Below are 26227 nucleotides of genomic sequence, written 5' to 3'. Positions count from 1 at the left end.
AAGAGAACTGGCATTCCTAATCAAATTGCTATGCAAAATACACATAAATTAATAATAAAAGTTAATAATGTTAATGACATCTTGTGGATTTATTGTTTAATAAACAAATACAGTACTTATGTACAGTATGTTGAATGTTTATGTCTATCGTTTGCCTTATCTTTCCATTCCAACAACAATTTACAGAAAAATATGGCATATTTTAAAGATGGTTTGAATTGCGATTAATTACGATTAATTAATTTTTAAAGTTGTGATTAACTCGATTAAAACTTTTAATCGTTTGACAGCCCTAGTTTTTACTTGATAGTATTACATTTTTAAATAATCATTATCCCATTTTCATATGATAATTATCACATTTTTACAAGTATCATGTTAACAAAAGTGTTTTTTGAAGTGAAATTTCAAAAATTAGGTAGCACAAAAGAATGTTTCTACATGATAACTATCACGTCTTTACATGATAGTATCCCGTTTTTCATGATAGTAATACGTTTTTACATAAAGGTCTCACATTTTTACATACCATTATTACGATTTTACATGATAATTATCACTTTTTTACTTGATAATTACCTGGTACCATGTGTTAGCATGATAGTATCACGTTTTTCTGTGATATAATAAATTTTAACATGACAGCATCACATTTTTAAATGATAGCATCACGTTTTTACATGATAATCATCACATTTTTAACATGATCGTAACCCCCCTTTTTTATGATAGTATCACATTTTTACATAATATTTCTCAGGTTTTTCCACAATTATCACATTTTTACAAGATAGTTATCATGTTTTTACATAATTATCAAACTTTTACTCAATAGTATTATGTTTTTATATAGTTAGATAGTTATCCCATTTTTACATGATATTATCATGTGAAAATGTGATAGTTATGTAAAAACAATTAACATGTAATAACATGATCATATGTAAAAACATGATACTGGACTTTTTGGGGGGGGGAGAGGAGGCGCTTCAGAACTGATTCCGTTTTTTTTTTCTTCCCTAATAAATAACTATAGAAATAGAATTACTTAATACTTCAGCAAACACGTTTTGCTTGAAGTACTGCAATTTTAACAATATATACTAAAATATACTAAAAGAAATACTATTCTTATAACAGCAAGGGAAAAAACATCTTGAGCCGCACTAAAATCACATTTTTACACATTTGTCACGTTTTTACATGATCATTACTACTCTTTTACATGATTATTATTTTAAATGATAAGTTATCACATTAGTTATCACATTTTTACATGATAATTATCTTTTAAAAACGTGATAACTATCACATTTTTACATAACAATCATGCTAAAACTTTCATGGTAAATGCTAATTTTTTTTGGAGTGGCAGCAATACACTACTGTAATAATGATTCCTGTTTTCCCCCATTTTAATAAATGAAAAAAGGAAACCTGAAATAAAAATTACTGATAACTTCAGCAAACAGGTTTGCTGGAAGTATTCAATTCTAACAATATAAACCAAAATATTCTAAAAAAAAAAAAAAAAAAAAAACAATACAAACTATTTAAAAAACAGCAGAGGTGAAAAACCTCTTGAGTCTCACTAAAATGTAATAAGTTATGATTCCCTCCAGGGCCCATGCTCCATCAGTCAAATAAGGCGTTTGCATAATCCACCAAACATCCATTTAACAAATGACTTTAGGCTGCGTCTGCTTGAATTTTGATATTTTTCCCACGATTAAATTAACAAATCATTCGATAATTATGTCAAGGGTTAACAAAATATTCCTAAAACCGTAAAACTAAAAATTGATGAAGTGTTTTCAGAAGGCAGTAAAGCCATTTATGATGAAGAACATGCAAGAGTATGTGCAACAGTGCTCCATTCAAAGTCCTGTTCATACAGTATACCCCCCCCTAAAATAGCAGAATTAGTCACTTACTTGACTGTAACTCTCGAAGACAAATCCTGGAGGTCTCCGGGGTGAAAGAGCTGCGCCTCCTTGAGCCCGAGCTTGAGGCAGGCTTTGAGGAAGACGTTAATATTGTCCTGGACGGATGAAAACGAGAGAGCACAAATGAGGGCTGTCCAGTACCACCACCACCACACAAAAAAGTAATCACTCAAGAATTTTCTGGCAGCGCAGGCGACACAGCCTGCGACTCATTGCTTCCAAAGTTCATATCGCACAGGCGGGCAGGCAGGGAGGAGCGTGTGAGTGTGTGTGTGCACAACAAACATGCAGTGGAGTGGAAGGAGGGAGGGAGGGAGGGAGGAGTGTCAGCGTGTGACAGGAGCTGTCTGACTTCAGTCACGTCACCTGTGGGCAGGGCTCGGGTGTGGCTAGAAAAGCATAAATGAGGAAGTGGCAGATCGTTTCGTTTGTCCTCCTTTTCCTCACACCATACCTGCAGAATCTGGGGGCGGAGGCCTATTTTGGAGATGGTTGCTAGGCGAAGTGAGGAAATAGGAACTTCATACCCTAAGGTCAAGTTTAGCCAAAATTAAATGAATTATTTTTATGATGTAATTGAATATATTCAGTGACTATCATGTACAATTCTGTATTTTATTTTTAGATGAGTTAGTAAATAATTTATTTTCATTTCACATGATCATTTTTTTCATTCATTTCAGTCTCAGTGAAAGAAGTTTGAACTTATTTAACCTATTTAAAAAGCAGAACTCTATAAATGACCTTTCAAGCAACAATAGGTAACTTTTGAAACTTTCTAAACTTTCTATTTTCAGAACATTTGTGATGATATGTCGAATAGGGCTGCATCTATCGATCATTTTAGTAGTCGATTCATCGATGAACTAGTTAGTTCGAATATTCGAGTAATCGGATAAGGAACTTGAAAAATTAAAATACCTGAGCTGAGCTTCAAACGATTAAAAACAATTTTTTAAAAATCTATGTACAACAAAAGAGCAATATGCTAACCTACAATGCAAAAGTCCCCTCGCTTAAATGCTATAAAATGCTAATTTTTTTTTTTTTTTTTACCAAATGGTTCAGACACATATTTCCACAAAAAAGGGCTAAATATGCCTATAAACCTAATTACGAATGCATTAAAAAACATTAGGAAAAAAAAAAAAAAAAAAACTTAGCTTATGTTGGTCTTAACAGTGAGCAGTTGGATTCAGCCATGTCAAATGAGGCGGACCAGAGGGCGGTGTATCCACCCTAATCAATAAAACTAAATGCAAACACTTTCAAAATAAACCATTGCAACGCCGCTTTAATTAAAAGAATACTCGAAGCAACAAGATTTAATTCGAACATTTTTTTTCTTATCGATTACTCGAGTTATTCGATTAATCGTTGAAGCTTTAATGTCGAATGACAACTAGTTGAATGACACCTCTTGCACCGTAATTTTCACCATTATTTTTTTCCTTCATTTTGAATCCTGCGGCTTATAGTCCAGTGCGGCTTAGTTGTTAATTTATTTGGGTTAATAGGTAACACTTTATTTGACAGCGGCGTCATAAGTAGAGGTGGGAATCTTTGGGCACCTAACGATTCGAGTACGATTCAGAGGCTACGATTCGATTGTAAATCAATTATTGATGACCCCCCCACCCCCCCCGCTATTAGCTGCTTTTAATGTTTTGTACATTAGTTACAAAAACTGTATATATATTTAAAAAAAAGAAAGAAAAAAAAAGCCTCGCAGGCTGAAATAAACGACTATTTCAGTATCAAGTTAACAGTTAAAAACAATAAATAATATACTCAAATCCCCATTCTGTATCAGCAGCTTTAAACTACATTCAATTAATTTAATGTTGTGAATCAATCGTTAAACTTGTTAAAATTGCTCCCGTTATTCCATAATTTGTCTACTTTCGACATGTGAAAGTTTTAAAACTATTTTAAAGATAGATTCAAGTCAATATTTTACCGATTTGGAGTATTTTAGATAAAAAGTTAATTAGGTTCGCTTGGAAGGTTCGCTACAACAGCCTTGCAGGGAAGTCTACTGCTTTAAGATGGCGGCAGTTTACTAACGCCCGCATCTAGCTTTCTGTACATGTGCTGCTAACGCCACAGAGTCTATTTTGCATCTAGTCCTATATAAATATGATATCTACTGTACCATTATGTGGACGTACTTTGTAGCAGCAGTCAGGCATGTTGTTGTTTTTTTTGTTTTTTGTTTTTTATCTCGCGGCATGAGTTGACCTAGAGCCGTGAGTTGAGCATTGGCATTACCCAAGGGGCCGGTGTTCTGTCAAAAAAAATGGTCAGAACACTGGGTAATGACAAGCATGATGTTTAGCTACTCTCGCTCCGTTCCTTATTGCGTCCCGAAGAACGCGCGGCGCGCTGTGTTTTACTTCCGCTTTACTTGACATATTTCAATAATCGGAATGGTTTGTGAATCGTTCTCGAATCTTCCACGGCCGAATCGCGAATAAGATATCTAAGAATCGTAAATTTCGCACACCTCTAGTCATAAGACAGTCATAATTATGACATGACTATCAGTGACATTACTGAATGCTTATGACAGATATAATGAAGTGTCATCCGGCAAATTATGTCACTAACTCCATTTATGTCCAGCTCGGATCTTTTCATCTATTGAAAAGTGAGATAATTTGACGGATAACACTAAATGATATCTGTTATAAGCATTCATTAATGCTCATTGCAGTGTCATGTCATAATTATAATGGTCTAATGGCAGTGTTATTGTGCCACTGTCAAATAAGGTGTTAGCAAATACGATAACTAGCAATTTATGAAACAACTATAACAGTAACTGAAGAAATAATTAGCACAGAACATGAATTTTAATAGTTATTTACATCTGTATTGCTGCAATGCATGCTAGGAGGCATGTTGGACGACACCAGCGTTTACAGCAGATGGCAGCAGACGTTGACTGTCTCCCCCAAGAGAACAGTGATGGCCAAATGAAGCTTCTTGAAGCAATGAAGCTTTGCAGCCAATTGGTTCAAAGCTTCATGGTGGTTTATTTGGTCTTATGACAGTCTTATGATGCAGCTGTCAAATAAAGTGTTACCGGTTAATATATTTTGGCGTAAATATCCCATAATACAGTGAGGACAGCTGCGGCTTATAGACCAGTGTGGCTTATCTATGAATAAATGCTGCTTGTGTCAAATTTGGTGGGTGGCGGCTTATAGTAACGTGCACCTTATAGAGGGAAAAATACGATATTTTAAAGCAGAACTTTATAAATGACCTTTAAAGCAATACTAGGCAACCTTTCAACCGTTCTAAAATATTTTCAGAACATTTGTGATGATATGTGTCAGGGAAACGCGGGAAGGCAGGTGGTGTGGACCCAATTGCAGGGAATCAAAAAGCAGCAAGGCAGGTGGCGGTGAACTCAAAAAACGTTTTAATAACAACTAACCAAAAGCAAAAAGTACAACCGAAAGGGCTGGTGATCAAAAAGGCAATGTTCAAACCAAAACTTACTTAATCGGAGGGACTGGTACACGAGGGCTTGGACAAGACTTGACATTGACATAGACAATGACGCAACAGACAAGGGGTCACGACACAACGAGGAACAGGTGAGCACAGGAGGATGCAGATTGGAGGATACACTAGGAGGCACAACAGGTGAAATCAATGGGCAATCACAGGGACAAGTCACACTAGGAGAAAACCGACGCAAAACCTAACAATTGCCACGTTTACATGGAGCCAAATATTCCAATTACAATCGGAATATTTGTTCAAACCGAATAAATGTGTTCCATATAAACACCTCATTCGGAATGAACAGGCCCAAACCGAATGGAATTTCATTCCGATTCACAGGGGTGGAATATTTCTTTTCCCAAACCGATTAGAAGTAACATTATATCATGTAAACAGGGAAGCGGAATGGTGTCTGGTTGCGTTCTTTCTGCGCATGCTCCGTACTGATGTGGTGACGTTACTTGGTGACGTAAGTAACGTCACTTGCAACATGGCTTCCAAGCACACGCACAGCGCACCCACACAACTTTTTTAATGAACGGCGTGTCATTCTGAAGTTTTGTTTCCACTCGAAAAGTTAAAACAGCAGCTGATCTGACGATCGATCTCCATGTTTTGCAACGTGACGCTTTGTTTTGATTAATCTGCGCATGTCAGACGGCAGTTGTCAAACGTCCTTTCGGAATAAAGGCAGACACATGTAAACGCTGGATCGGAATAGATGAAGTGACATGTAAACAGCTGATGTGAAATTTCCATTCGGAATGATTTGAATCGGTATGAATAAAAGTCAGCATGTAAACGTGGCTACTGACATAGACAATGACGCAACAAGGAGTGAAAAGAAACTGGGAGCTTACATACACGCAAACAGACAAGGGGTAACGACACAACGAGGAACAGGTGAGCACAGGAGGATGCAGACTGGAGGATACACTAGGAGGCACAACAGGTGAAATCAATGGGCAATCACAGGGACAAGTCACACTAGGAGAAAACCGACACAAAACCTAACAATATGTCGACTGACAACTAGTTTCATTTTGAAAAATTAATTCACTCGCATATTGTAAACTTTTAAACAAATTACGTCACAATGAAAAAAATGGTGTTTGCAAATAAGTCACATAACTATCGATAGTTACCTCATAACTATCGCTTAATTGTATTTTTTTCTATTACTGTTGCATTTTCCCAAATATTTTGGATAAAATTTGTTCCAAACAAAGAAAATTTGAAAAAAAAAAAAATTTAAAAGGGTAAATACATGACAAAGAGAATCTCGACCACTCCTTGATGTCTGCGATTTCTGCATCGCGACCCTTGTTATATTACCACGTTTCACCCATAAAATCCCCCCAAAATCCGGCTCTGGCTCTGAATCTGATATATGCTACATGGAGTTTTTGGATCGAAAAGAGGACAATTTTGAAATTTGGCCAAATTGGGGGTCTCGGAGCAGAGCTTCAAGTCACCTGAGTGTTTTCCGCTATATTCATTATATACTTGAAGTTCTGCGCCGAGAATTTGACCAAATTTCAAAATTGTTCTATATGCATGTGTGATACATCATTGGAAAGCTTAAAATCTAAATTTTTTGGGGGGTGAAGAATTTTGAATAGGAGGGCATTTAAAAAAAAAAAGTTTTTTAAACAGCAAAACCCTATCTGGAGGTGAGAGCACGCGAGGTCAAAATTACGGAGGCCATGAATTTAAGGAGATATTATCGCGTACTTACCTTGTTTCGATCCAAAACCTCAATGTAGCATGTATCACTGAGTGTCAAGACACAGCTGTGAATGGCCACAGCTGGATTTTTGGGGGATTTTATGGGTGAAACATGGTCATATAATAAGGGTCGGGATGCAGAAATCGCAGACATCAAGGAATGGTCGAGATGTTCTTTTTCATGTATTTACCCTTTTAAACGTTAGTTTTCAATTTTTCTTTGTTTGGATCGATTATTTACCATCTAGCCTATCGGAGAAAATGCGACAGTAACAAAAAAAAAAAAAAAAAATACAAGCAAGCGATAGTTATGAGGTAGATATCCGTGACTTTTTTACAGACGCCATTTTTTCATTGTGACGTCATTTGTTTAAAAGTTTAAAATATGCGAGTGAATAATTTTTAAAAATCTTTTTCTTTTTTTACACAAAATATTAGACATCAATTAATGATTCTAAGCTAAAAAATGAGAGACATTTTGAATAATAAATATAATTAATTACCTTTGTGTTATGGCTGGGCTGAAACAAAAGCAGTTGCGCGACTTCTGTAAATGGGGGTTTCCAGGGTAAAACGGACAAATTAAAAATAGTTCAGGGGCTTAATGCGCCATGAATCTGCTATGACAGCATATAGACATATTGTTCTATCAAACAGTTCTTTTCGCTTATAATATAGCAGTTTCTTTTAAAGAGGAGTGCAAGAGCAGAAACTGCTTTTTCAGTCTTGTCCATGTTTTCCGCCATATAGATTTCAATGATATTCTCTATATTATTTTGATTGGCTTAATTTTAGTAAACATTGATTTTCTATAAGTTAGTATATTGACTAGTATTGATTTCTATTGTATAGATCTTATGTCTAGTTTGGTGAGAAAAAAAAAAGTCTCCCTTATTTTTTTGCTTGAATTTTCTGAATTCATGTGGCCATATAGACTATGATAAAAAGTAAAAATCACAAAATAAACAGCCCTTTAGCTGCAAACAAATATTTTGCCTCTAATATGTCATCACATATTTATTTTATCATCGATATCATTCTTTTTTTTATCTGACTGCTTTTATACACCGTGTGTATTTGCCCGAAGTGAGTCGAGCGACAGTTTGAGCCAATCATTTTGCATGCAAATGTGCGACATTTTAGCCACATTTCCCACAGAGCAAAAGAGGGTTCCGTGTGAGGCCGTGGAATGACATCATCATGCTCTGGTGTAATTGCTAGGTAGGTTCTATATTTAAAAAGGCCCAAATAACGCTGACTTGGTAGGCCGCTGTGGCTGTCCATAGACCAATTACCCGACCATTCTGTCTTTATAATAAATATACTACCCCATCATTAATATGTAAAATTAAAGGAAACTGATAAAATAATGATCACATACAGCAGATTTTGCCTTTGACTCATTGGTGGGTATTTGGCATTTGGTAGTACAAGCGCTGTGTTAAATTGATGAAGAAGCAATATCCATCAAGTTGTGCCATTTCAAGTCATGCTGGATGGTGAGAGAATCCAAAAAATGCAATTTCTTAACTCTTTCGACATATCAGACATCTGCCATCTTTTGGTGCAAGGTAGTAGCTACATGAAGCACCATATTTGCAGCTTTGGCTTGTTCAAATCAGCAATGTTGCTCAAAAACAAACATTTGTACAGCACAAACTAGCACAAACGAACGGCACCACTTCAGGTCCATTTTGCAGTAAATGGGGGGGCGGCGGGGCTGCATGTGTCATCACTACAAATCAAAAGCAGAATACAGTGGTATTTAGTCAAGCACCAATTGTGCAAGTTCTCCTACTTGAAAAGATTAGAGAGGCCTGTAATTGTCAACATGGGTAAACCTCAACCATGACAGACAGAATGTGGGGGAAAAAAAACAGTTTGATTTTTTAAAGAATTTATTTCCAAATTAGAGTGGAAAATAGGTATTTGGTCACCTACAAACAAGCAAGATTTCTGGCTGTCAAAAAGGTCTAACTTCTTCTAACGAGGCTCCACTCGTTACCTGTATTAATGGCGCCTGTTTTAACTCATTATCGGTATAAAAGACACCTGTCCACAACTCACTCAGTCACACTCCAAACTCCACTATGGCCAAGACCAAAGAGCTGTCGAAGGACACCAGAGAAACAATTGTAGACCTGCACCAGGCTGGGAAGACTGAATCAGCAATAGATAAAACGCTTGGTGTAAAGAAATCAACTGTGGGAGCAAATATTAGAAAATGGAAGACATACAAGACCACTGATAATCTCCCTCGATCTGGTGCTTCATGCAAGATCTCACCCCGTCGCGTCAAAATGATAAGAACGGTGGGGAAAAATCCCAGAACCACACGGGGGGACCTAGAGAATGACCTACAGAGAGCTGGGACCACAGTAACAAAGGCTACGAATACTAACATAATGCGCCGCCAGGGACTCAAATCCTGCACTGCCAGACGTGTCCCCCTGCTGAAGAAAGTACACGTCCAGGCCCGTCTGCGGTTCGCTAGAGAGCATTTGGATGATCCAGAAGAGGACTGGGAGAATGTGTTATGGTCAGATGAAACCAAAATAGAACTTTTTGGTAGAAACACAGGTTCTCGTGTTTGGAGGAGAAAGAATACTAAATTGCATCCGAAGAACACCATACACACTGTGAAGCATGGAGGTGAAAACATAATGCTTTGGGGCTGTTTTTCTGCAAAGGGACCAGGACGACTGATCTGTGTAAAGGAAAGAATGAATGGGGCCATGGATCGAGAGATTTTGAGTGAAAATCTCCTTCCATCAACAAGGGCATTGAAGATGAGACGTGGCTGTGTTTTGCAGCATGACAATGATCCCAAACACACAGCCAGGGCAACAAAGGAGTGGCTTCGTAAGAAGCATTTCAAGGTGCTGGAGTGGCCTAGCCAGTCTCCAGATCTCAACCCCATAGAAAATCTGTGGAGGGAGTTGAAAATCTGTGTTGCCCAACGACAGCCCCAAAACATCACTGCTCTAGAGGAGATCTGCATGGAGGAATGGGCCAAAATCCCAGCAACAGTGTGTGAAAAGCTTGTGAAGAGTTACAGAAAACTTTTGGCCTCCGTTATTGCCAACATACATACCACATACATAACGTACGTACATAACAAAGTATTGAGATGAACGTTTGGTATTGACCAAATACTTATTTTCCACCATGATTTGCCAAATAAATTCTTTAATAATGTGATTTTCTGGGGGTTTTCCACGTTCTGTCTCTCTTGGTTGAGGTTTACCCATGTTGACAATTACAGGCCTCTCTAATATTCTCAAGTGGGAGAACTTGCACAATTAGTGGTTGACTAAATACCTATTTGCCACACTGTATCTACAAAACCGTTGCAGCATAATAAAACAATTTTACAGCACAAACCAGCACAAACAATTGACACCATTTTTCTAATCAAAATGGGGGGCTAGACAAACGATTGACATCATTTTTATATAGATTTGCGTCTGGTGGGGGGGGTGAACTTCCCAGAGGCGCCACATGGTCGTTACTTTATATTCGTGCTCGTACAAGCATGCGCGCCATGCATGAACTGCAGTTACACTGAAGACTAGCTACTAACAGGTGGCTGTCGCAAATAAAAATGCGACAAACCATATAGTCCCTTTAGTATTAACCTTTAAAGTTTCTGTACAACATTAATTGATAAAAATTTAAACCAATTACATTTTTATTAGTGGTTTTCGCCAACGATGACAATAACGAAAATATTTCGTCAACAAACACTTTTTTCATATCAATGAAGAGATTATATCGAGCTAAAAATGTGTTTTGGAGACTAAAACATAATGAAGCAAATGCTCACGATGTGAAGTTAGCCTCCATCGTAGCAGTGTCTGGTTGAGTCACTCGTGATGTGCTGCGCCTCCACGCCCCCTTCCCGGCTCACCAGTGTATCGCTTGCACACATGGTACGACTTGTTTTCTTAGCCAGAGAGAATACACAATGTTGCTTTAGCCTTTAAATGTCTGTGCTGACTGAACTGAATGATCATCACACACTAAATGTAACTCATTGCGTGAGCATAGCATTCTTGTTAACATAATGCTAACGGCAAACGTCCTCTTAAACTCTTGGAGAATTTTTTTAAATACAGTTCGTGGTGTCCAGGTGTGTATAATTAACTGAAAATAATGTACTCTTTTCCTGCTGAGTGTGTTGATGTTGTCCATGTAGATGCTACAATATGTGCTCGTCTGTCAATGTTCATTCAAAATAGTAGGAAACCTTTATTTATTTACTTTTGAACTAAAAATTTTGCAAACAAAAACATTTTTGGTTTACATCGACTAAAACTAGACGGAATTGGTCAACAAAAAGTAAATATGACGAAAATTAAAAGGGCTGCCACAAAGAACACTGTTTTTTTGTTAATTATAGGTAGTTTTTTTGTTTTTGTTTTTTTTAAAGTTTTGTAAATACAAAAAGCTTGATTCAATTAGTTTTCCTTAAAAAACGTATTTTTACCTATACTTCATGTAAAAAATATTTTACTTTTCGTTCATGTTTTGTCATTCGTCTTTGTTTCTTATCGTAAGCTTGCAAAAGGCACCAAGCAAACATAGCCAAGGGTTATGAGCTACAATGTATATTGCTAAACGCATAATGCTAAAATTTCTGTTTATTCATGTTTTCTGTTTATTCGTGGGATTTTTTTTTTTTTTTAACAGTGTACTACCCAGAAGGAAACATTCTAACAAGAACAATGGAAAAGAATGGTCATATCCTGTATTTACTTATTATCAAGGAAACATTCTATCCAAGAGGAGACAGTGTACCAGTAGAAAGAACACAACACACACTCAAAACAACAAGAATAGATGAAAATGAGGATATTGTTTTAGGTCAGTAGAGACTGCAGAGAACAGATAAGAAAATCTATTTTTTTAATATACATAATATACACATACACTGACTGATAACATAACCTAACTGAGCCAAAGGACTATATTCATCGAAGGACGAGAGCACCTGTGTACGGCTAGCAAGACTTCAAGTAAGGTGCGTTGAACCAACCTTTTTCTCAGCACTTGGTGTTCTGATGGTTAATTTGTTTTGATTGACAGCCATCACACCCGTAATAATTCAATATCCAAAGCATTTGCGTAAGCTGACACGACCGTGCATGTAAGGCTGCAACAACATTAACATCGATTGAAATCAATTATTAAATTGCCAAATTGGCCCGAATATAAGAATGTGTTTTTTGCATCGAAAAAAGACTGAAAAAGTGGGGGTCGTCTTGTATTCGCGGTTTAGACGTTATACCCATTCACAACGCTAGATGGCGCCAGATATCATTGAAGCGATGTTCTGTCATGACAGATCTCAGCTACTCTCAAGTTTAACCAGTTTGCATTATTTTATTGCAATGTTTTTCCTTATTCAGATTTGTTTCAAGACTACAGTTAGACTTCACTTTGATGCTTAATGCAGTTATTGCAATTTTGTTTTTTTATCACAACAGATTGGTTTTAGGGCTGTCAAACGATTAAAATTTTTAATCGAGTTAACCGCAGCTTAAAAATTAATTGATCGTAATTAATCGCAATTAATCGCAATTCAAACCATCTATAAAATATGCCATATTTTTCTGTAAATTATTGTTGGAATGAAAAGATAAGACACAAGACGGATATATACATTCAACGTACTGTACATAAGTACTATATTTGTTTATTATAACAATAAATCAACAAGATGGCATTAACATTAACATTCTGTTAAAGCGATCCATGAATAGAAAGACTTTTGGTTCTTAAAATATAAATGTTAGTACAAGTTATAGAAATTTTATATTAAAACCCCTCAATGTTTTTGTTTCAATAAAATTTGTAAAATTTTCAATCAAAAAAATAAACTAGTAGCTCGTCATTGTTGATGTCAATAATTACACAATTATCATGATGCTTAAACTAGGGTTGGGAATCTCTGGCATGAAGCCGATTCGATATATATCTAGATACACAGGTTACGATTCGATTAAAAAACGATATATTTTTAAGGCCGAGCGATTCGATACGATTCGATACAGTTTAAGAACGATACGGTTCGATACAGAGTGAAAACGATACGATAGTAAACATTTGTTGTGTGTGCTCGTACAGTATTTTAAAAATATAAAAAAAGACCACATTTTTTAATAGCAAAATTAACAAAATTTCATACCAATATTATGTTTTATTTTTTCATGAGAAAAAAAAAAGGCTTACTATATGACCGTCATTTTGTTGGATAGGATTGATAATACAATAAAACTCCAGTCACAGATAACAATAAAGTGCAGTAATTCAATTAGTGTATTTCCTGGTGTTTTTAACACAAGAGGTAAGTAATTTAAGTACAAACTTTCACTGTAAATATCTTACAAACAAAAAATATTAATTATATGCAGCAGCTCATGAAAAAAAATTAAACCTGCTAGTGTTAAATAAATAATAAATTATGCTTTACGACTAGTATAATTGGAGGAATAAAAACATGGCATTTTAGACAGGTCAATAATCATTACTTGAACCTAATACACAGCAAAGTCATTCACTTATGCCTGTGCTTCCTCATTTTTTATTGCTCATCACTGTCCATATCTTTTTTGAAGGGCAGATTTTTCTTGAGGAAGATCAACTAATCCACATGTTCATGTTTAAGCAGACTGCGTTTCGTGGAAGCAATATGCCGCCTTTTCCAGCATTGTACTGGGTTATTTTTCAGGGTTAAAACTCACGATTTCTGTACCGCTCCACACTTCACACAAGCTCTGTCCCATGCGAACAGATCTGGCTGCCTTCATCACTTCAAAGTCCGACTTTTGTTTTCCTGGGTGCGTTGAAAATCAATCACAGCACCTCGCTGCCGTCGGTGATTAGACTGTCCATTGTTTTAGCATGTTGCTTCGTTGCCACTACTAGTTTCGTTTTGGGCTGTGAAGAAATTGTTACGGAGCGTGCGTTACAGTGGTTTCGTTAGCTCTCGCGTTGTTATGACACGCCCGTGACGATCGGGTAATGACGGCGACTAGTAGCGGTTCTGCCGAAATGCACGGGAAGTTCTGGCAACCACGACTGTGAGTAGTGCTTGTCCATATTATATCATGCGTGCGGTCTCGATCTAAGTGTGCGCTGTGTGGTGAATGTCGCGCACTTGTGCCATTCACTGAAAGACACAAGCGCAGCATATGAAGTAAAAAGCTAAATTATCATATTAAGCAATGCATTGAACTAGACATTAGAAGCCGATTCTTGTGCTCGAGATAGCCGAATTCTATCTCTACTATTGGTTCACTGAATATTTAATGGTTAATTACTGTCGAATGGTAACTTTACTATCGATACATCTGTATCTCTCACCTGGAAAACCGGATATCCGGTCGTATCGGTTTATCATTCTCAAGCTTAGCTTAAACCCATAAAATCAGTCGCACCAAAGCGCCAGCAGAGGGAGACAAAAAACACAAGTAGCAAGTGGCCATTACACTACTGTCATTTAAATCTATTTGAACGGGGCATGTGTGTTAGTTGCGTCAAATATTTTAACGTGATTAATTTAAAAAATTAATTACCGCCCGTTAACGTGATAATTTTGACAGCCCTAATTGGTTTATTTACATTTCAAAAACCAGAAGCCATTCATCTACGAATGTGATTGCACTTTAGTTTGCATATTTAAATGTTCAGATATTAAGATTTGAATGAGGTAAAATAACATGCTTTTTCTCTCAAATACAGTGTTATAATCATTTGTTTCAGATGTACTGGAATTACTTTCTGGATAAAAATTAATTTGGTGTTCAAAAAGTCTTTTTTCAAATGTGAGTCTTCAAAAAGGGGGTCGTCTTATAATCAGGGCCGTCTTATATTCGGGCCAATACGGTACTTGCCAACCAGTTTGATCATCGATTTATTCTGGCAGCTATGAGCGGTCCCGTTTGGGTCCTTTTTAGTGTGTAATGTGAGGCTGGGCACACGCCAGTGATTATAGCAAGCAAGAGAAAGTTCACTGCTACACTCAGGTTTGGTTGCTGAATCGATAATATTACAACGCGTCGAGAGTTAGATTGTCTTTTGTGTTGTTAGATCCAGTTTGCCTCCGTCGGAGATGAGTAAATGAAGCCAATTGTATAGTTTGTATTCTTTGTTGATGACACATTACTACTTAGCATGGAGTGCTAAGCTAGTTAGCAGTTATGCCAATCAGTGTCTTAAGTGTCTGTATTGTGTTTTGGAGAAGCCTATTAGCACTTGTGTTACTGTTAGATAGTAAAGTTGTCTCATTTGATTTTATATAGAAACCACACACATAAACCGATTCATATATCAAAATATTGAAAGAGCCATATTGGGAAAAAAAATGAAGTCGCAAAAAATTGAAAACCATATACAGTGGGGCAAATAAGTATTTAGTCAACCACCAATTGTGCAAGTTCTCGGACTTGAAAAGATTAGAGAGCCCTGTAATTGTCAACATGGGTAAACCTCAACCATGAGAGACAGAATGTGGGAAAAAAATCTGAAAATCACATTGTTTGATTTTGAAATTGTAGACTTGCACCAAGCTGGGAAGACTGAATCTGCAATGGGTAAAACGCCTGGTGTAAAGAAATCTACTGTGGGAGCAATTATTAGAAAATGGAAGACATACAAGACCACTGATAATCTCCCTCGATCTGGGGCTCCATGCAAGATCTCACCCCGTGGCGTCAAAATGATAACAAGAACGGTGGGCAAAAATCCCAGAACCACATGGGGGGACCTGGCGAATGACCTACAGAGAGCTGGGGCCACAGTAACAAAGGCTACTATCAGTAACACAATGCGCCGCCAGGGACTGAAATCCTGCACTGCCAGACGTGTCCCCCTGCTGAAGCCAGTACACGTCCAGGCCCATCTGCGGTTCGCTAGAGAGCATTTGGATGATCCAGAAGAGGACTGGGGGAATGTGTTATGGTCAGATGAAACCAAAATAGAACTTTTTGGTAGAAACACAGGTTCTCGTGTTTGGAGGAGAAAGAATACTGCATTGCATTCGAAGAACACCATACACACTGTGAAGCATGGGGGTGGAAACATCATGCTTTGGGGCTGGTTTTCTGCAAAGGGACAAGGACGACTGATCTGTGTAAAGGAAAGAATGAATGGGGCCATGTATCGAGAAATTTGGAGTAAAAATCTCCTTCCATCAGCAAGGGCATTGAAGATGAGATGTGACTGGGTCTTTCAGCATGACAATGATCCCAAACACACAGCCAGGGCAACAAAGGAGTGGCTTCGTAAGAAGCATTTCAAGGTCCTTGAGTGGCCTAGCCAGTCTCCAGATCTCAACCCCATAGAAAATATGCGGAGGGAGTTGAAAGTCCGTGTTGTCCAACGACAGCCCCAAAACATCACTGCTCTAGAGCAGATCTGACTGGAGGAATGGGCCAAAATACCAGCAACAGTGTGTGAAAAGCTTGTGAAGAGTTACAGAAATCGTTTGGCCTCTGTTATTGCCAACAAAGGGTACATAACAAAGTTTTGAGATTAACTTTTGGTATTGACCAAATACTTATTTTTCACCATGATTTGCAAATAAATTCTTTAAAAATCAAACAATGTGATTTTCTGTTTTTTCCCCCACATTCTGTCTCTCATGGTTGAGGTTTACCCATGTTGACAATTACAGGCCTCTCTAATATTTTCAAGTGGGAGAACTTGCACAATTAGTGGTTGACTAAATACTTATTTGCCCCACTGTACAAGCCTTGTCATGAAGGCAACACATGTTGTATGTATTTATAGTAGCCTACTATCAAAATGACTAAGTTGGCTACAAATACATAATGAGTCATGATTAAATGTTTGTTTTCCCTGCAGTGCATCCTACAGAGAATGACGCACTACTTCATCACAATATGAATGAATTAGAATAATGTTTGTGTCATGTTTGTCCTCCTACAGAAACCATATTCAAACAAAACATGTATTTCTTTCACCCCATCTTTTCCCATTTTCAAACATTTTTCAAGATTAAATGCTACAGTGGGCCTGATGTCGTTCAGGTTTATTAAGCGTGCATAAGCTCAAGCATACTTCACATGCACAGGCTAATTAAGGTGTTTTTCCACCTCGCCTTTGTCAGCAATGTTGCCCGACAGACTCGCTCGCATGACAGCGTAAACAAGCGCGTAGCAGGTTGGATTCCTGGTTTGTTGAAGGAGCGCAAAACAGATCTCCAAAGAAAGACCAGAAAATTTTTTTGAAAACGGTGCCACTCGCCAAGAAAGATGGGAAAAACGAGGGATTTTTCACAATTGTACAATTAGTGTTGCAACGATTAATCGATTAACTCGAGTTATTCGATTAGAAAAAAGATTCAAATCAAATTTTGCTGCTTCGGGTATTCGTTTAATTAAAGTGGTGTTGTAGTGGTTTGTTTTGAAAGTGTTTGCATTTAGTTTTATTGCTTTGGGTGGATACATTGCTCTCTAGTGGCGACAGTGAATATGACATAATTAATTTCACATGGCTGAATCCAGCTACTCCCTGTTAAGACCAACATAAGCTAAGTTTTGGTTTGAGCTAATGTTGTTTTAATGCATTCGTTATTTAGTTTATTGGTATATTTAGCCGTTTTTGTGGGAATATGTGTTTGAACCATTTGTTAAGAGTATTGTAATTTTTTTTAAAAAAGCATTTCATAGCTTTTAAGCTAGCAGACTTTTGCTATGTAAGTTAGCCAGTTGTTCTTTTGTTGTACTTAGATCCTCATTTATTTAGTTTTTTTAATAATGTTTGAGGCTCACCTCAGGTATTCCTTATCCGATTACTCGATTTTTTGAACTAACTACTTGATTAATTAATCAACTACGACAATAATTGATTGCTACAGCCCTATTTACAATACTTAATAGCATAACCTTGGACCTAATTCCTGTGACAATCTCATCAATTAGGAAGCAAAATCCTCTCACTGAGCTATTGATAAAAATTTTACAATTAGTGCTGCAATGATTAATCGATTAACTCCAGTAATTTGATTGGAAAAAAGCTTTGAGTCAAGTTTAGCTGTTTCGAGTATTTGTTTAATTAAAGTGGGGTTGTCATGGTTTGTTTTGAAAGTTTTGCATTTAGTTTTATTGATTTGGGTGGAACCATTGCCCTATAGTTGCGACCGTGAACATGACAATTCATTTCACCAGGCTGAATCCCGCTGCTCCCTTTTAAGACCAGCATAGGTTAAGTTTTTGTTTGAGCGTCCGTTTTTTTTAATGCGTTGGTAATTTAGATTATTGGTATAGTTAGCTGTTTTTGTGGGAATACAGTGCCTTGCAAAAGTATTCGGCCCCCTTGAACCTCGCAACCTTTCGCCACATTTCAGGCTTCAAACATAAAGATATAAAATTTTAATTTTTTGTCTAGAATCAACAACAAGTGGGACACAATTGTGAAGTGGAACAAAATTTATTGGATAATTAAAACTTTTTTAACAAATAAAAAACAGAAAAGTGGGGCGTGCAATATTATTCGGCACCCTTGCGTTAATACTTTGTAGCGCCACCTTTTGCTCCAATTACAGCTGCAAGTCGCTTGGGGAATGTTTCCATCAGTTTTGCATATCGAGAGACTGACAGTCTTGCCCATTCTTCCTTGCAAAACAGCTCGAGCTCAGTGCGGTTGGATGGAGAGTGTTTGTGAACAGCAGTCTTCAGCTCTTTCCACAGATTCTCGATTGGATTCAGGTCTGGACTTTGACTTGGCCATTCTAACACCTGGATACGTTTATTTTTGAACCATTCCATTGTAGATTTGGCTTGATGTTTTGGATCATTGTCCTGTTGGAAGATAAATCTCCGTCCCAGTCTCAGGTCTTGTGCAGATACCAACAGGTTTTCTTCCAGAATGTTCCTGTATTTGGCTGCATCCATCTTCCCGTCAATTTTAACCATCTTCCCTGTCCCTGCTGAAGAAAAGCAGGCCCAAACCATGATGCTGCCACCACCATGTTTGACAGTGGGGATGGTGTGTTCAGGGTGATGAGCTGTGTTGCTTTTACGCCAAACATATCGTTTTGCATTGTGGCCAAAAAGTTCAATTTTGGTTTCATCTGACCAGAGCACCTTCTTCCACATGTTTGGTGTGTCTCCCAGGTGGCTTGTGGCAAACTTTAAACGAGACTTTTTATGGATATCTTTGAGAAATGGCTTTCTTCTTGCCACTCTTCCATAAAGGCCAGATTTGTGCAGTGTACGACTGATTGTTGTCCTATGGACAGACTCCCCCACCTCAGCTGTAGATCTCTGCAGTTCATCCAGAGTGATCATGGGCCTCTTGGCTGCATCTCTGATCAGTTTTCTCCTTGTTTGAGAAGAACGTTTGGAAGGACGGCCGGATCTTGGTAGATTTGCAGTGGTCTGATGCTCCTTCCATTTCAATATGATGGCTTGCACAGTGCTCCTTGAGATGTTTAAAGCTTGGGAAATCTTTTTGTATCCAAATCCGGCTTTAAACTTCTCCACAACAGTATCTCAGACCTGCCTGGTGTGTTCCTTGGTTTTCATAATGCTCTCTGCACTTTAAACAGAACCCTGAGACTATCACAGAGCAGGTGCGTTTATACGGAGACTTGATTACACACAGGTGGATTCTATTTATCATCATCGGTCATTTAGGACAACATTGGATCATTCTGAGATCCTCACTGAACTTCTGGAGTGAGTTTGCTGCACTGAAAGTAAAGGGGCCGAATAATATTGCACGCCCCACTTTTCAGTTTTTTATTTGTTAAAAAAGTTTAAATTATCCAATAAATGTTGTTCCACTTCACGATTGTGTCCCACTTGTTGTTGATTCTTGACAAAAAAATTAAATTTCATATCTTTATGTTTGAAGCCTGAAATGTGGCGAAAGGTTGCAAGATTCAAGGGGGCCGAATACTTTTGCAAGGCACTGTATGTGAACCACTTGTTAAGAGCATTGTTAAAAATAAATCAATAAAAGTTAGCATTTTATAGCATTTAAGCTAGAGGACTTTTGCTATGCAAGTTAGCCAATTGTTCTTTAGCTGTACTTAGATCCTCATTAAATGATTATTTTTTATTTTTTTATAGCGTTTGAGGCTCAGCTCAGGTATTCCTTATCCGATTGCTTGATTATTTGAACTATTTAGTTTATCAATTAACCGACTACTAAAATATGGTAAATGGAGAGTACTTATATAGCACATTTATTAACATGGTTACCAAGCCCGAAGCGCTTTACATTAGCACACATTTACCCTTTTCACGCACACATTCACACACAAATGGTGCTGCTGCCATGCAAGGCTCTGCCAACCCATTGGGGGCAAATTAGGGTTCAGTGCCTTGCCCAAGGGCACTTCGACAGTGGGCAGTCGTAGTCGGGAATCGAACCATCGACCCTTCGTTTCCAGGACAATTCAAGCTACCAACTGTGCCACGGCTAAATAATAGGATAACCTTTGACATGAAAATGACGATCCCATCAATTAGGAAGCAAAATCCTCCCACTGAGCTGTTGATACAAATGTTGTCATTGCCCACATAGTTTGGAATACTGTCATTCATACCACTTAGATATTGCCCAAATTAAACTACACAGAATTACACTGCAGGCATGTTCTCAGCTTTTCTGTATGCCACGCTGCGTCGCAACCACTTTTAATCCTGCTAAATATGCTGTGTCCCTCCGATTGTCTCTAATCCTTTACACGCAGACTTGAAATTCCTTTTTTGTGACATGCAGAATTTGCACACATATTGTGTGGGATCCATTCCAAATGCATTGGTCACATTGTGGTTTGACTTTCTCTTTTCTGCAACAGCCGTTTTGGGCTCAAGACGGACACACACTGCAATTAGGCTTAAGTGAACCCAATAGTAGCCTGCATAGTTCACATCCTTTAAATATTCTCTCGGCAGGGAAGCAAGTTGTGGTCGGGCATCTGTCATTGAAATAAGTAATGGCTTCAATAATGGTTACATGTCTGTTAGATGTGTGCCCCCATAGGAGGCTTAAATGCATCGGGGGGGACCACCCGGTATCAGTATTTCTGATGAGAAACATTTCAAACAAATTTGATTAGTGAACAGATGGTCTAACGCTCTACTTATGAACGTCCCTACAAACATTATTTTCAGGTTACGACACATCATAGACTTCATAACCTATTGACATGACACGGGAAACAGGGTCGATTTGTAGGGGGCCTATTTTTGAAAACTTCAAATATTTACAAAACCAAAACTGCTACCGACCCTAAAACCAAAACAGGCACCGACCTGAGTCATATATGAGTCTCCATGAGCAGCGGCATCAAAAAGTTCAAAGTAGTTCCCTTATAAAATCCCGATTCAACACAACTTAAAATCACCATAAAAGTCTCAGATTTTACACTAGATGCACACAAATCCCCAAATGCAGAGATAATCACCTATAATTGCAGGATCAATAGCAATATTTAACATATGATACACGTTTTTGACCGAAATAGCAATCTTTTTTAAAATTTATTTATTTACTGCAAGTTTTTGACAGCTAATAAATCACTCAATTTACATCAAAAACTTAATTCTTGAGGAAAACATGCAGAATCAATCATAAATAAACGTAAATAGATAATAAATTATATATTCAATCACAACTTATTATAGAATAAAATATTCCTTTATTATCATTATACACTATTTACTGTTAGCGAATGAGGCTAGCGGCCGCCTGGCGTAAAAGGAGCTTTTCTGGTGAAAATTCTTGTGAAGAAATACTTAAATCCCTGAATTTTTCATAGATATGGACGTAAAACAGTCTCGATTCTTGGTTTAAAGCAAAGAAACCGTACAGTTAGCGTTTATTTTACGTATATTGACGAAGTACCATGCTACTATAGCGAATGAGACTAGCGGCCGCCTGGCGTAAAAGGAGCTTTTCTGGCAAAAATTCTTGTGAATAAATCCCTGAATTCTTTATAGATATGGACATATAAGAGTCTCGATTCTTGGTTAAAAGTAAACTATGAGGCTAGTCAGTAACGAAAATTAGCCGCCTCCATGTGTAAACAAAGAAGAAAATTCCTGAGAATAAATGGTTCTATCATGCATGCATGGTACGAAAAATATAATATTTACCTTGAATCCTCGAACAAATCACTCCTGAGACAATCCTTCCTGTTTTTACGCGTTACAACTTTTGTTGTTAAATCCAATCTTAAGTAAATCCAAGCTTAAATCCGACACGAGCGTGTCCCATCTTTAGCTATTACTAAATGAAGCTCGGTCCCCTGTGATAAGGCGTCGCGATAGGAATGACTAAGTGACACGTCAATAGTGATGATGCCTGTGGACACGTTTAAATGGGAAAATACTGCCTCTTTTCAAGAAAGACATATCAGGTTATGAGAGGCAAGAATAAAGCTCCTCGGTAGCAGGACCCCGGGGTTGGATGAGATTAGTACTGCAACGATTAATCGATTAACTCGAGTATTCGATTACAAAAAAATATTCGAATTAAATTTTGTTGCTTCGAGTATTCGTTTAATTAAAGCGGCGTTTTAATGGTTTATTTAGAAAGTGTTTGCAATTAGTTTTATTGATGAGGGTGGATACACTGCCCTCTGGTCTGGCTCTTTTCACATGGCTGAACCCAACTGCTCCCTGTTAAGACCAACGTAAGCTAAGTTTTTGTTCGAGCTAATGTTTTTTAATGCATTCTTAATTTAGTTTATAGGTATATTTAGCCGTTTTTTGTGGGAATATGTGTCTGAAACATTTGTTAACAGCATTGTATTAAAAAAAAAAAAAAGTTTGATTTTATAGCATTTAAGCTAGCGGACTTTTTCTATGTAAGTTAGCCAGTTGTTTTTTTGTTGTACATAGATCCGCCAAAGTTGCCCTTTGTCACCAATTTTGTTCGTAACTTTTATGGACAGAATATCTAGACCAGTGGTTCTTAACCTTGTTAAAGGTCCTGAACCCCACAAGTTTCACATGTGGATTCACCGAACCCTTTGGAATGAGATAACGAAATTAAATTTTCAAAATTCATTCAAAACTGATACATCTGAGCTAGCAAGCTAATAATTTAGCAAATTCCCGTTCAAAATTCTTCTCATTTTGACAGCATTTTTTATAAACAGGTCAAAATTTGAGACCAAGCTGCCCATTTGTCTGTTGTATTCCCTCATCCCAAGTGCAAGTCAACCTTCCACTGAGCAAACCAGTTCCTCCTCCCATTAGATCGAGGACTAGCAGAAATGGATTAAGCCTGTAAATTGGGAGTAAACCAGTCCAAAACCTGGTCTAAAAAGCCAGTTTGCCAAGATTTAATCAGCGTACAAAAACAGGGCTCTGCGTTTCTTTACCTTCGCCGAGCCCCTTAGACTTACTCACCGAACCCCTGGGGTTCGATCAAACCACTGATCTAGACGCAGCCAAAGCGTTGAGGGAGTCCAGTTTGATGGCCTCAGCATTGTATCGCTGCTTTTTGCAGATGATGTGGTGCTGTTGACTTCATCAAACGGTAATCTCCAACTATCACTGGAGAAGTTCGCAGCCGAGTGTGAAGCGGTCGGGATATAGATCAGCATCTCCAAATCCGAGACCATGGTCCTCAGTCAGAAAAAAGTGGTATGCCCTCTCTGGGTTTGGGATGAGATCCTGCCCCAAGTGAAGGAGTTCAAGTATCTTGGAGTCTTGTTCACGAGTGAGGGTAGAAGGCAGGGGGAGATCGACAGGAGGATCGGTTCAGCGTCTGCAGTAAAGCGGACTCTGTACCGGTCCATTGTGGTGAAGAAGAAGCTGAGCCAAAAGGCAAAGCTCTCGATTTACCAGTCGATCTACGTTCCTACCCTCACCTATTGTCTCGAGCTGTGGGTCATGACCGAAAGAACAAGATCCCGAACCCAAGCGGCTGAAATGAGTTTCCTCTGCCGGGTGTCCGGGGTCTCCGGGGTGAGAAGCTTGGTCATCCGGGACGGACTCAGGGTCAAGCTGCTACTCCTCCTTGTTGAGAGGAGCCAGCTAAGGTGGCTAGTGCATCTGGATTGGATGCCTCCGGGACGCCTTCCTGGTGAGGTGTTCTGGGCATGTCCGAACTGGCAGGAGTTCCTGGGGACGACCCAGGACACGCTGGACAGACTGTCTCTCGGCTGGCTTGGGACCGCCTTGGGATCCCGCCGGAGGAGCTGGTTGAAGTGGCTGGAGAGAGGGAAGTCTGGGCTTCCCTGCTAAAGTTGCAGCCCCTGCGACCCAACCCCCAGCGGTAAATGATGGATGGATGGATAGAGAGGCAAAAATACTGTACAATAACTGTAAAAGATACGTATGTACTTGCTGCTTTTAAATGTCTCAACAACGGATCCTGCTGCCCTATTGGTCATATTATTTCCCATCATGCTTAGTAATGGAATTCTGCTCTCCTATAGACCCTACCCACGTGACGTCACAACTCCTTCCTCCTGACTGGTGCCGCCCAATTGTCCGTCAACACATCATGTTTCCCTGTTACGGCTACGTACATTCCTCCTATTTACGACGCGTTTTTCTGCTCGTTAACATTAATAATCAAAATGGTGAAGGCGTGTGTGGCGGTCGGTTGCAATAACAGAGAAGATAGACGGAGAAGACGGAGAGACTTGAAGTTCTACCGGATTCTGAAAGACCCGGAGAGAAGAGAGCGAGATGGGCTGCTGCAATTCGACGAGAAAACTGGGCTCCAAATGATTACCACAGATTATGTAGTAGTCATTTTATATCTGGTAAGATGCATTTAATATATATTTAGAGGGTTTTGGGCTGACAACCACAATTAAGATCATTGCTAGGCTAATCGCCGACAACATACACGTATGTATGTAGTGAGAGTGCTATCGCTAAACCATATAAACATTAAAAGCCCTAACTCCATTGACAAACGACATGAAATACATTAGACTTGACAGTGGATGTTAGCAATAACAAAAGATTTTGAATTGAAAATTTCGTAACTCACCTTTCCAAGCACAAGATAGATTCCTACCGAATTTTCGTGGACGAGGACCTGTTTCACCCAACCAGCAACGAAGTATTTATAAGCCTCCAAGCTCTTAAAGTTTTTCAAACTTTCGTTAGAATAGGCTGATTTTGTGTGGACAAGATAGTTGTACAGTTCAGGGTAGCTAGCAGATGTCAGGCAAATACGGCAGAGACAGCGGGTCGAAAAACATCGATTTAGGCATCAAATATGGATCTGGCGAATGGATAAACTGAAGCTTTTCCACATAACGCCTTTTATGCAACGCATCAAGTGAGTTTACGGCATCCGAAAGCACCGGGTCTTCCGTGAAATGCATTATAAATTGCTCGATCAATTGAGACCATTGATAATACAGACACAAAATGACGGACAAGTGGGCGGAACCATACAGCGAGCACGTGATTTTGTGACGTCGGTGGGTAGGGTCTATTGTCCTATTGTTGATGACTATTCAATTTGGGTGTCGCGGTATGATGACGTGTACAGGCTCGACGGTGTTATTATTGAAAAATTAATAGAACAAAAACGACAGTGTCATTGGACAGAGGGACAGTTTTTACTTTTGCTGCAGGCAGTATCAGCTCCTTTGCTATGGTGTGGGGTTATTTTGCACTGAGAAACTTGTTATGCTACCTTAAATGATGCTAACAGTGCTTGCTGGCTTACTGATGTAACACTCACAAAGTGGGACGTTTGTTGGCAATATTCGGCACGTTTTCACTGGGGAAAAAAAAAATCAAACAGCTAATCAATGTTACGAGGCTATATGTGACGTCTTAATGTATTTGCCTTCCTGCTGTCCACTGCAAACATTTTTAGACACAGTAAACAGACTGGTCTTTCGTCGTCTCCCACTGTATTGAAAGTCAAAGCCAAAAGCTACATACACTTCGTCATATTTCCTCGCCTTGGCTTTTCATATCTCTAGGGCTCTTTGCTGTGTGCTCGTTTGGTTCAAAGATCCTGCGCACACTCTGAAAATGAGAGTGCCACTGCCACCCACTGAGTGGATG

The 26227-nt window shown here is 38.4% G+C and overlaps 1 protein-coding gene across 5 annotated transcripts in view; it reads right to left on the bottom strand.

The window, feature by feature from the left end:
* The window catches only part of LOC130926603 (LIM domain only protein 7-like), a 185986-nt gene that overhangs the window by 113347 nt on the left and 46412 nt on the right, over positions 1 to 26227 (bottom strand). For all 5 annotated transcript variants that reach the window (XM_057851600.1, XM_057851604.1, XM_057851601.1 and 2 more), the window contains one exon: positions 1935 to 2041. In XM_057851600.1, coding sequence (XP_057707583.1) covers positions 1935 to 2041 — 107 coding nt within the window. The remainder of the gene's footprint in view (positions 1 to 1934; positions 2042 to 26227) is intronic.

Source organism: Corythoichthys intestinalis, chromosome 12 (assembly GCF_030265065.1).
Source record: "Corythoichthys intestinalis isolate RoL2023-P3 chromosome 12, ASM3026506v1, whole genome shotgun sequence".
Lineage (NCBI taxonomy): Eukaryota > Metazoa > Chordata > Actinopteri > Syngnathiformes > Syngnathidae > Corythoichthys > Corythoichthys intestinalis.
Note: the sequence above shows the minus strand (reverse complement) of the source record. Positions and strands in the feature narration are given on the sequence as shown.